At 31.4% G+C, this 13,183-nt stretch overlaps 1 protein-coding gene across 2 annotated transcripts in view; it reads right to left on the bottom strand.

Moving 5' to 3' along the window:
• Positions 1 to 13,183, bottom strand: part of EEA1 (early endosome antigen 1) — a 172,804-nt gene that overhangs the window by 85,192 nt on the left and 74,429 nt on the right. For both annotated transcript variants that reach the window (XM_059683773.1, XM_059683772.1), the window contains 7 exons: positions 11,592 to 11,646; positions 11,430 to 11,495; positions 8,984 to 9,023; positions 7,982 to 8,095; positions 7,239 to 7,360; positions 5,811 to 5,966; positions 308 to 424 (listed from right to left, as the gene is read on the bottom strand). In XM_059683773.1, coding sequence (XP_059539756.1) covers positions 308 to 424; positions 5,811 to 5,966; positions 7,239 to 7,360; positions 7,982 to 8,095; positions 8,984 to 9,023; positions 11,430 to 11,495; positions 11,592 to 11,646 — 670 coding nt within the window. The remainder of the gene's footprint in view (positions 1 to 307; positions 425 to 5,810; positions 5,967 to 7,238; positions 7,361 to 7,981; positions 8,096 to 8,983; positions 9,024 to 11,429; positions 11,496 to 11,591; positions 11,647 to 13,183) is intronic.

Below are 13,183 nucleotides of genomic sequence, written 5' to 3' on the forward strand. Positions count from 1 at the left end.
ACCAAAGATCTTACCTATGGACACAGACAGTAGGGTGGTGAAGGCCTGGGGTTGGGTGGCAACCGGGTGGAGGGGGGCAATGGGAGAATAAAAGGGAGACATCTGTAATACTCTCAACAATAAAGATTTAAAATAAAATGAAAAGATGAGTTCTGGAAATTGGTTGCAAAACACTAAAATAATATACAGAATATATCACATTGTACTGTGTCCATATATAATAAAATACAAAGGATTAAAATTTAAGATATAAAATTTAAGATACATAAAATCAATTCCCCACTATATGTAGTTTTAAAATTCTCACCTGATTTTTTTGTGTTAATTCATTAACAGAACTTTTAAGTTTTTGTAATTCTTGCACATACACAGCAACTTCCTGGGGCCCTTTGGCAAGTTCACTCCTTAGCTGGCTTATTGTGGCCTAAAAAAAAAAATAGAGCAAACAGGTAATTAAAAAATAAATGGAAGCATCCAAAGGCTTTAAGATTATATAGATTTTTGTCGCTGTTGTTGTAAAATTGAAATAATCCTTATAAGTTTCAACTTGGTTCTTTATCCTACCACCCTATTGCCAGCGCACATTTAATTTGCCTAAAACTAATTTTTAAAATTTATCCAAAATGTACACTTACTTTAATACATGAAATAAAAAATTCCGTCCTACTTTATGCATTTGAAGCATGCATGAAACTGCAAACTTGAATTTACTGGCTTTGAAACTGTATATTAACCTTCCTGAATTTGAAGAACATATCCAAGTCATGCCTCCATTTTCTCCCAATTTCTATAACAGCCTTTTCTTTTTATTTTAAAAGCATGTTAAATGCAAATATAAAACACAGAGTCACCTTAAAATATGGCGGATCATCTTATTTACTGTAATGGTATTTGTCCAAAGAAGTTATCGAATGGAAGTTATATATAGTTTAATTAACCTGGATCAGGTATAAGAGCTGAACATGATTTTGCTTTAATACATTTTAAATTCTTTTCATGAAAAGTCATTTTTATTTTTAAAGCAATGGATCATTAAAAAATAATATAAACTTCCTATACATGAAAGTTTTAAGCATTAAAGCTTTCTCTTTAGAAAGACTAAGAACTGCTTTTTAAGTATGGTTTTCTATGACATTAACAAAAGAACTTTGTGTTTCTAATATTGCTTATTGGATTTACTTTATTTTTCACATTCCTAAAATTATAAGTTTTACTCTTTATTCATATGTAAATTTTATAATATGAATAAGACAAGCTTTACAATTTTTTCTTACTAAACACATCAGCAGTTACCTACATTATAGATTATAAATAAGTACTTTCAACTTCTAGGAAGAAAAGTTAGGCTACTAATTTATTGTGATAAAAATGCCAAAAGATCTTTTATACTACTCCTTTGGAAACCCTTCCAGAATGTGTGGTATCACTATGATGAAATTCAAACAAAAAAGGCTCTCTGTTCTAGCCACACTACCTTTCCTCCCTATTTCATTTTTTATTCTCACCCGATGAGAATATATTTATTGATTTTAGAGAGAGAGGAAGAAAGAGGAAGAGAAACCTGGATCAGTAGCTGCAACTGGGAATCGAACCCAAAACTTTTTGGTATACAGACAATGCTCCAACCAAGCCACTCAACCAGGGCCCTTTCCTCTCTATTTAACAGGCCAAGCTCACCTGTGCCTTGAAGGCTTTAGCACTTGCACTGACTCTTCCTGTTTCCTGATTCCTGCTTACTTCATTCTTCTCACACATATGCTCCTTGAGGAAACCTTCCTGATCATTCTATCTAAAATTGTCCCACATTATTGTCAGCTCCACACTTCTTTGTCTTCACAGTGCTTAGCATTAACTGACTTTCTACCATAACTTGTTTATTTACATATTGTTCAGCTTCCACGAAGGAATACAATAAGCTTTACGAGAGGCAGCACTGTCTTACTCACTGTTATATCCCCACTCCTAAATGCTGCTACTTCGGCATTTAAAAAATTCTCTCTAAAAGAATGAGTGATTCTGTCTTCAAGGAGTTGTCAGATATTTGTTCCATGGAAACCACATATTAGATCTATAAATAATTCATATTCCTTGAAGCCATGTCATTGAATTCAACATTGAACTTTCATTCAAAATAATTAAGAAAAGATATTTCAAGCAAACATCCTGCTGGTAGTTTATAATTATAATTATTGTCCTAATAGTCTACTACTCTTACTTAGTAAAATAATCACTTAAAGATGGCTAAAAATGTGTATGATTAAAAAAAACAAAAATGAACATATCTTTGAAGTTCTGAGATTGCCTTAAAACACAAAAATGCCATATGACGATAAAGATGCTATATTAAAAGTATTACTAATATTAAAAGTCTTCCAAAAACACATTACCTCAAGTTTAAGCATCTCCATTAGAAAGCAGAAAAAATAATAATAAAATGATGGATGAAAGGTGGAAAACAGGACTGACAAAAGTATACATTTAACACACAATAAAAATGTCAAAACATACTGCTAAATCTGATCTCTTATATTAGCATACTTTTAAAAGGTAAATACTTTTTTAATAACTATACTGAATATAATCATACTTATTCCATATCTTTATCAACATTTTAGCTTTTAAAACTAAAATTCAAATGAGTTTATTTGGAATAGAAATAAAATTCTTAAAAAACAGTTTCCATTAAAGACCACATTAAATATAAGTTAATTACAACTTTAATACTTTTAATAATGTAGGTCCTTAGAAATAACACTTTTAAAGCTTTAAATCCTCAATTTCTGATCTATGAAATAGTTAATTAGTATTTATAAAGTACTTTCAAATTTTTTAGAATGAGTGATTTATATGCCATTTAAAATATCTAGACCTAAAACTGTCAATAAATGCGTAATGTATATATTTAATGAAAGTAATGAAACATAAGGACCTATTTAACAATGCACACCAAGTTATATATCTTCAGCCTCAACTAGGAATAAATCATTGCATTTTTTAGCTTCTTTATTTCCTTTTAATGTGTTTTGTTTTTCATGCTAATCTTTAGGTTCAGTAAAATAGTTAATATGTAAAATAAAATTTTTTTCGATTAAGTTCCTTAAGTGCTATAATTTACCAACACACTTAACTGAGAATAAATGGAATTAAATGTTAATAAATTAATAAAATATATGCCATATATTTAAAGAGCAAGCAGAAGCTAAAAACAAATGCAGTTATAAACAAATAGATGAGATGAAATATTTAGACAGTATTTTTTTTCATATAAATGTATGAGACACAACTCAAAATAAATTTTAAGCTATACTTAATGTAAATATTACAACATACAATATGGCAAAATACAAAAAGTCATAACAATAAGTATTAGGGTCAAGTTTAACAGCACAAATTTACTTTTAAGGCAAATCATCAGATCACCTAAAATAGAAGATAGCATGACACAGAAAGGACACAGGCTTTGGGTAAGACTTAGAGTTCTAATGCTGGCTTCTTAATATTAGGTGCATGGCCTTGAAAAGGTCATATAACCTCATTGAGTCTCAGATTCCTCACATATATAAAACAAATTTAAAATAGTACTTAACTCACAGGGTTAAAGGAAACAAATGGGACTACATATTTAAAATGCCTAGCATAGTATCCAAAACTAGTGGAACTCAAAAAGTAAGAATCAGTTTCTAATAATATTACTTTCTTATGCTACCTTTTCCTAAAGTTGTTCAAAATAATTCAAAAATAATGAGGTCTCAATCACTATATATGTATGAATTAACTAAGAAGGGAGTAAATATTATCTATGTTTTAGTAATAATATAATAAAATATTAAATCACCAATTATTCAGCAGGAATAAATCCCTTTATTTTAAAATTTACTTCAAAACACAAGCTTTTTTTTATGAAAACTTGAAAGAACCTCTTCTCATTACATATAAAGATATTTTAATCTACATGAATAAAAATATAAATTTTAAAAAATCTTCATATTAAACTTAGAGTAATTCTTTTTTCTTCTTCTTTTTAATGTTTTTACTTTAGAGAGAAAGAAACACCAGTGTGAGAGAGAAACATCTTTCAGTTGCCTCCTGCACGTGCTCTGACCGGGGACTGAATCCATAACCTGGGCATTTGTCTTGACCAGAAGGTCTTTGGTACATGGGATGACACTCAACTAACTGAGCCACAACAGTCAGGGCTAAACTTAGACTAATTCTTAAATAAAATATTACTCAAAAGTATTTTCCCATGTGTATTTTTCCCCAAATGCAAGTAAGTATATAGATATTTCTTCTCTTTGTTCAAATTCTACTGGTATAACAACTATAACACCATAATTCTCAGCTGGAAAAGGTCAAGGAGGATTGCACTTTAAATAGACATATTCTGAAACTGCCATTACTGTGATTCAATTTTAGTCATGCCATTGCTTTTGTTTTGAAATTTAAAATAACATTAAGGGAACTTGTCATTAAAACAGAGTAAAATTTTTTTAATTTGAGAAATACTAGTAGACAGGCAGATTTAATGAAAAGTAATTCTTCTTGAAGCACAGAAGTAAATGACTAGATTCACTCAGGTTCAAGTATTTCTACTTTAGCATTATCTAAATGGGATTTTCCTCATGAGATGTCTTTGATTCAGCCCCTCCTTGATTACACATTAGGAGCTTTTAACTGTCTTCAATAAGTTCATGAAGTCCCTGAAACTGCTGGAAAAACTGTGAGATTATGTGTTATTGGACTACAAAGATCACTTTTGGGAATTCTGGCCCTAAAATTCTTAAACTTTAAACTCTGAAGTGTTAAGGCTCATAGAAAGCCTCATATGCCTATGCATGTTGTAGACTTTCCTCATTCCCCATTGATAAGACACAGGAAGAAGTAAAAAATGGCATGGATTATCAATATTTAAAATCCATAGCTCAATATATTACTAAATATGAATAAAATAGCTTTCAGATCACCAGCTTAAAAACTCTAAGACAGAGATACAAATTGAAAGGTCACTATAACTTTACTTTTAAACTGAAAATATAAAAAACTGAGGTCTACATCACAAAAGAGAGCTTAAGAACTACAAATAATAGTATTCATAACAATATCTATAATAATATAGTAAAAGGGATAAAGGCTGGTATTTTTACACAAATATATTTGTTATATATCCTAGAGCTTATCACATGCTGACATAATTATATAAAGGATTTACAGGCCAAGGTCATGTCATGTTTGAGAAATGATAGAAGGAACTGAGAATGTTTATCCTGGAAGAGAAAAAACTCAGAGTAAATATGTACAGCCTTCGAATATCTCATGAGGAAAAGAGGATTAATTCCTGAGGAGAATTGGATCCAGTGCATGTAAATTACATGGAAACGAATGTCAACTCAATGGAATGGCTGACTTATGAAGAAATATGAACCTCTACACCATCTAGCAAGAGTTGTATATTACTCCTCAGAAATGCTTCCTTTACCCCTACCTAATTGAAATAAACTCAATTACCCCTAACTGACTAGCCAGGAGCAAATTTAACTTTAAATATCATCTCTACACAATATACATCATTTATTAAATTGCACATTACACTTTTATGCAAACATTCTTCTCCAAATGCCTAGCTACATAAAGCAGAGACAAAAATAGTGACTCTCAGACCATACTGACTATATAACAATATTACTCAGAGAAAATTAAAGAAATGAAATACTGTTTTGATAGGTCACTCAGAAAAATCTCAAATCCTGGCTTCTTTCAACAGTATAAACAAGTTAATGTCAATCACATTTAAGTACACTGAACTTCATTACCTCTGAGTTAGCATAATCTGCTTGTAATTTTTTGCACTCATCTTTGAGTTTTTCAGATTCTCTCTCACGTTCCAAGGTCATGTTATCCATTAGTGTCTGAACTTGGACCAGTTCTTTCTTTAGCACAGCAACATCTTCTATACCAGGTCTTTGAAGCTGTGAAGCAACAACACATGTTAATTAAAAATTACAGTGATGCCAAAACCGGTTTGGCTCAGTGGATAGAGCGTCGGCCTGCGGACTGAAAGGTCCCAGGTTCGATACCGATCAAGGGCATGTACCTTGGTTGCAGGCACATCCCCAGTGGGAGGTGTGCAGGAGGCAGCTGATCGGTGTTTCTCTCTCATCGATGTTTCTAACTCTCTATCTCTCTCCCTTCCTCCTGTAAAAAATAAATAAGATATATTTTTTTAAAAATTACAGTGAAAAACTAAAATTATAAACATTTTTCAATGGTTCTACTACAAAGAAATCAAAATGAAAACAATCTTTAATATCAATTACTGAACTCCAAACATCAAACACTGATTTCTTCCCCACAGCAAGCCTCTTCTCTTCTTTAATAGAATTACCACTCAAGGTGCAAAATACCAAATTCACAATTATCTCCATTTCTTTATTTGCTTTCTTTGCCTTTACAAACTACACTCATTGATAACAATCACTTGATAAATGTTTACATTCCTTCATTTTCTACCCTATAAAAATGAAGGAGCAGATGTAAGCATAATTAGAATTTGTTACAGACTGAATATAGTTGATTCATTCATTCACATAGTTACTGAGTGCTAAATAAAGAACAGAAAGGGGTCAAGAACAGATCCAAGGTTGTTAAGCCTAAGGAAGAGTGGTGAAGATGTACAATACCAAAGACAGAAATATAGTTAGGAGGAATATGAGGACTTGATGTTATACTTATTGAATTTTTTTTATTTATCTTTATTGTTGAGAGTATTATAGATGTTCTCCATTTTCTCCCATTGGCCCCCTCCACCCCGTTCCTGCCCCACTCCAGGCCTTCACCACACTACTATCTGTGTCCATGAGCTATAAATACTTATTGAATTTGAAATGAAAGCTAGAAATGCAACTAGAAATATCCTAAAAGTAGGTGGATTTATAAAACTAAAGATCAAGGGAAGGTCAGGATCAGAGATATGCAGATATGGAAAATACAAAAAAGATGATATTATGATAGAAACAACAAAAATGTTAAAGGTAATAAATTATATATCATAAAATTCCATTTTGCTTTAAAAAATCATATCTAGAATATAGGAAAGAGGTAGAAGAACTATCAGGAATTTTTTTATTTCCTCCATTTTACCGTACTCAAGCTACTTTTAAATATTTTTCATCAGAACAGGTATTTCATTTTGAATTTAGAAGATTATAAAGGTACACTCTAATAAATTGTTTGTAAATTACCAGTTCAGTCTTTAGATCTTGAATTAATGTTCCCTCTTTGTTTAATTCTTCTGTCAGATGTGACGCTTTTTGTTCAGCAGCTTCTCGAAGACTCCTTTCTTCATCATATTTTGACTTTATATCTAATTAAAGACAGTTAAATATATATATATTAGTTTCATGACATTAATTCTAAGGAAGAACAGTTTTATAAATTCCTGTAAAATCTATGTATTACTTAATTTAAATCCACTGTCCTTAGATAATCATAAATATGTAATAAAAGTATACTGCTGATTACATTAAATAACAAACTTAAAATAATAAAAAGTTTTTGCATATATAAGTATTCTACTAAATAGAATTTTAGTGTATATTTAATCACATATAATAGTTAACCTTAAAGCATGTAGTTAAAAAAATAATAATATGTGTAACTGATAGTATAACCAAAGGTTAAATTTATACTATGTTATTTAACATCTTCAAAATGTTATTTGTTAACCTTTAAGATACCCCAAAAGAAAATTCATCTTCTCTATAATTCAAGAAGAATTTTATAGAGAAAATAACTCCTCTGAAGGAAGTAGGTGGGATGACAAACAAAATAATTTATATAGTAATTCTGTTATTAAATTCCAATAATCACCACCATAGTCATAATAAATACTTTATCACTAAAATACAATGTTTATTTCTAGGATGTATTATGACAAAAGGAAATGAAACTGATGTGTTAGCTAAAATATTCTTAATCAACTTACCTGCAATTTCAGTGGCAAGTTGTGCTGCTTTCTGTTCAAATAAGTCTTTCATTTGTTTAATATTAAAATTTTCTGTTTGAGCTTCTTCTAATTGTTGTTCCAAAGAGTGAAGTTCTACAGAAAAGTTCCAAAGAGTGAAGTTCTATAGTATTTACTCACATATAATGTTAATTACAGTTGCTAAATTTTAATTACTTATATCATAATCATTGCAATAAAGACAATTAACATGTCTATTACCAATTACCAGTATCTTCATATTTTAAGAATTAAGCATATCTGTCTCATTTAAGACACAAGTTATAGTTTGTAAATATGTAAAATAAATGAAAGAACTGTTTAGCATCACACCCAAATAATCGACAAATACTTGCTTAAAAATTATTTTGATTTCATATTTCATAGTTATTTTTCTATATCTGTCAACTGACTAAAAAGGAATATATTCTGCTTCTCTGATAAAATCTGCAATAATGTGACATGAAATGAGAAATGAAATAAGGAAAAAAATCAAGATCTTCAGTAAAATAATCAATTAAAAATATGCAGGCAACTGCTAATATTTCATTCTCATAAAGAAAAGAGATTTCAAAGGGAAATTAAATACAGAAGAAAACCTCAAAAATAATTTTGATTATTCACTGAGCACTCCTCCAGTTATAGTTACAAAGATGCTAGTTTCATCATTTTCTTTTAAGAGAAAGAGTACATCACTCTTTGATTAATAGATTTAACTTTTTATTAAATAACCATATTGATTGATGTAATATTCCAGAAGTTTGTAACCTCAGAATATAATGAACTAAGAAAATACTAAGATTTTTTACTAAATTGTTTAATTATAAAGTTCACAGGTCTATTACTATTATTTTCACTATTTTAAAGCAATTAAAATATAACCACAAAACAAAATTCATATAGCAGACATAAGAAAAAAATAAAAAAATAAAAAAGAAGGATGAGAAAAAAGAGAAATGAAATATCTGCTTTAAGTAAAGTTACCTGCTGATGACTCAGCCACCAATCCATCAGGTTTAGACACCTCAATGAAAACAAAAGACATAAACAAATTAATTTAAAAAGAAAATAATACTGTTACAATTGCCAATGCTTAAAAAAAAAAATCTCTGAAAGCCACATTCAGTCAGGAAAGTAAGAATATATTGATGAAAATTAAATTTTGACCTGCTCACATTCTTCCAGATCTCTAAGGTAATAATACTAGGCACACTGGCATAATAATTAACTGTCACTCACTGGTTCTAAGAATGTTTTTATGTTGACCTTAAAAAATTACCATAGTATGTGTCTTGCAATAGATTGCATCTTAAATTCCATAAATTCAGTAATAAATATAAATTATGCCAATTAATAATTAAATATAATACAATTGTAAATCAAGTAATTCAGCAGGCAAGATTCAATACTATAATATTTGAAAATTTACATTAGATAAATATGCCATGGAACTATCATTACTAAAAAATTTGGCTTTAAAAGCATAAATTTTTAATTCAGGATCATAAATCATTTTTGAAAGCAGAAATAAAGAACATATTCCATAAGGTTTAATTTAGCACATGCATTAGGAACAAAATAATATACTGCCTTGTCATTATTGTCATAGTCTAAAGAATTATACACATATGATAGAGTTTGTTTAATAAAGCATCTCATAGCATATCTGATTCTTTTTCCATCCACTGATTTGGACATTATGATTGCTAAGAATCATCAATACTTCAAATACATTTCCCCACAAAGGTAAATCCCCTAACAGGTCAATTTACACCTTGCACCGTAGAGAATTTATTTATTAAATGTAAAATAGTCATCTCAAATGTAGTTAACAACTTCCTCTCTAAGATAATTCAGCCCATGTTTGATTAGTTCTTAACAGCTTCCATGTAAAAGATGAGTAATCTATAAATATTTTAGATTATAAAAATACCTCTTTAATACAATCTCAGTTATAGAGGCTGAATAGTAAAAAGACTGATATTGTGTTGTCCACTTATTTGTTTTTGTCTTTTCTAGTCCAAATGATAATTTTTGGTGAAAAAAACTAAAAGGCAAAAAGACTGAGAGTCACAATATGCTAAGATAATGTTCAAAGGGATCACCAATCCTATATAATAAAAAGCTAATATGCAAAACAACCAAATGGTAGAACAATCGAACAACTGGTCACTATGACGTGTGCTGACCACCAGGGGGCGCACGCAGAACATGGTGGGTGTGGGCAGCAGGTGGCAGAGTGGGGAACAAGGTGGACCTCAGGCCTCAGCAGGATGGTGGAGGTGAGTGAGGGTGCCAGACCAAGGCGGGACGTTGGTCACTGTCATCGGGTGAGCCTCTGGTGGTTACTGAAAATTCTTTGCTCTTAGCACTCGCACCTGCTGCTGGCGCTGGCCCCACTCACACCTGCTGCTGGCCCTGGAGCTGCTGCTCACACCCGCTGCTGGGGCCCAGTGCCAGCCCCGATCGCTCGGCGCGGTCAGCCGGTGAGAGTATTCATTTTATTCTTACAAATGAAAACTATAGCCCTCACTGCTTTGGCTCAGTGGGTAGAGCGTCAGCCTGCGAACCGAAGGGTCCTGGGTTCAATTCCGGTCAAGGGCACGTACCTTGGTTGCAGGCTCCTCCCCAGCCCGGGCCTTGGCTTGGTTAGGGGGCATGCAGGAGGCAACCAATCGACGTACCAGTATCTCTCTCACATCGATATTTCTCAATTCTTTATGCAATTTATGTAATTTTACTTTAAAAGTCAATATAATTTTAGTGTAAAATCATAATTGGTTAAGATATTTACTTAGAAAATATACTAAACTATGAAGAATCTAGATAACAAAAAATCTCACTCAGAGATAACTACTTTTGATAACAGTGATTTTCTTGTTTTTTCTATATATTATTTTTATGTAAAGTCATATAATATTTACATGTGTTTATGTATATGCACACATATATATAAATATTTTATTCTGTTTTTTAAAAGCTAACAGTAATACAAGTTTTCCCACATTTTCAAACAACTTTCACTATAACAGTTAATAACAGTTCTTTCCCTACCAAAAGACATTTTAGTCATTTCCAACTTGTCACAATCACAAATGCTTTGAAGAGTTTCACTACTGTTTGAACCTACATTTTTTAACTATTTTGGTACATTGTTAGAATACAATAATGTAGCCTAATATTTAAAAAAATCCATAGGTAACTGATTTTTAATGGCACAACTTTAAGAAGTTACCTCTTAGATTCCCATATACTTGTTCGCATTCATTAGAATTACAAAAGGTATACACTGTAGGCTATTAAACACAGGAAACAAATTAGTAAATTATTTATATCAAACCACTTGCTTATAAAAAAAGTGGTATGCTTAATTTTCAACAATGACAATAATCAACTAATAAACACACTTCAAGCATTTAAAAACAATTACTTGCTGCTGCAGCCCTTGAAATTTTTCTAATTCTTTCTTTAATTCTTCTGAGTACCATTTTTCTTCCTAAAAGGGAAAAAAAAGATTTTTAATTAGCAAATTTTAAAAGATTTACTATCTGAAACACTGAAAAAAAACTAATATAATAACTTATATTCTTACCTTAAGTGAAGCCTGTAGGTCTTGGACCTCTTGTCTAAGTAGTGTTACATCATCTCTAAACATATTAGGGAGGGAGGGAGAATTAATTAATAATGTTCTTCCATGAACAAACTACTCTCTTAACAAATCATGGCTAATGTCTGTATATTAATATTCTAGTTCTCTCAATTTAAAAAAATAAAAACTCTTACAAATTTTATGTACAGTGGCATATATATAAAACCCTAAGGAAAATAATTTTATTCCTAAAGTTCATTGTTTGTACATGGAAAAACACTTTATCATGGAAAGAATGATATAACTGAAATCCAAGTGGCTAAGCCAGAAACAAGATATCTCCCATTAATTTACCAAGAATCAATGTTTTCCTATTGCATTTAGTATAAAATCTAAACTCATTAACAAGGACTATAAAATCTGCACCATCTAGTCCTTGCTTTATCGCTCTCCCCCTCATTCACTTAGCTCTAGCAACATTGACTGATACGCTCTTTCCTCTGGAACTTTCTCACATTGTTATCCTCACCTAAGAGTCAGTATGACAAAGAATGGTAAGCCAGCCGAAACCAGTTTGGCTCAGTGGATAGAGCGTCGGCCTGCGGACTGAAAGGTCCCAGGTTCGATTCCAGTCAAGGGCATGTACCTGGGTTGCGGGCATATCCCCAGTGGGAGATGTGCAGGAGGCAGCTGATCGATGTTTCTCTCTCATCGATGTTTCTAACTCTCTATCTCTCTCCCTTCCTCTCTGTAAAAAATCAATAAAATATATTTAAAAAAAAAAAAGAATGGTAAGCCAAAGACCATTCTTGTCCCTAATGCAGGAGAGATTCCATGATAAAATACTTTTGGTATCACCCTTCTGGATGTTTGGACGTATCATCCATTGTTGGATTGTAAATAGCAAAAAAAGGAACTCTCCTTGTTCCTTGCCACTATTAATGGTTGTCATGGTAGAAGACACAAGAATTGAAATGAGTTCATTAGGAATCCTCAAATGAATTGATTTTGGTATAAAGGGAATAGGAGAACAGGATCATTTCTAATGAGAAGATCAAGTCCACACAGCACAAGCACTGTTAGCAAGGTAAAAGATGATGAAACATATTGGTGGGAGAATTCTGATCTAGAATGAGGGCAGAGATAGAGAATAAAGAGTCAGCTTGATCTGTGAAATAGGGTTAATAGTGGGGGGGGGGGGAATTGCCAACTAAGAGAAATGTAAAAGATGGAGAAATAAGTCCTCTATCTTTCATAGACATTCATATGCAAGGAATTCATTCATTACTCAACAGATATTTGTTGCCTTTTCCAAACTCTCAAGTTGTTTAGTCTAATGGGGAAAATGAACATGTAAAGAAGAGTAATAGACTACCACTAGTTCTATGATAGAAATAAAAACTATTTAGTAATCTATTTAGTAATCTTCCAACTCTATGTATAAACTAGAAGGATGAAGAAAGGAAATAATAAAACCATACTTAAATATCAAATCTCGGAGGGAAGGCCGGGATGGGTGAATGGATGGGAAGAGATTAACCAAAGAACTTGTATGTGTATATGCATAACCCATGGACACAGACAATAGTGTGGTG

Source organism: Myotis daubentonii, chromosome 2 (assembly GCF_963259705.1).
Source record: "Myotis daubentonii chromosome 2, mMyoDau2.1, whole genome shotgun sequence".
Taxonomy (NCBI): Eukaryota; Metazoa; Chordata; class Mammalia; order Chiroptera; family Vespertilionidae; genus Myotis; species Myotis daubentonii.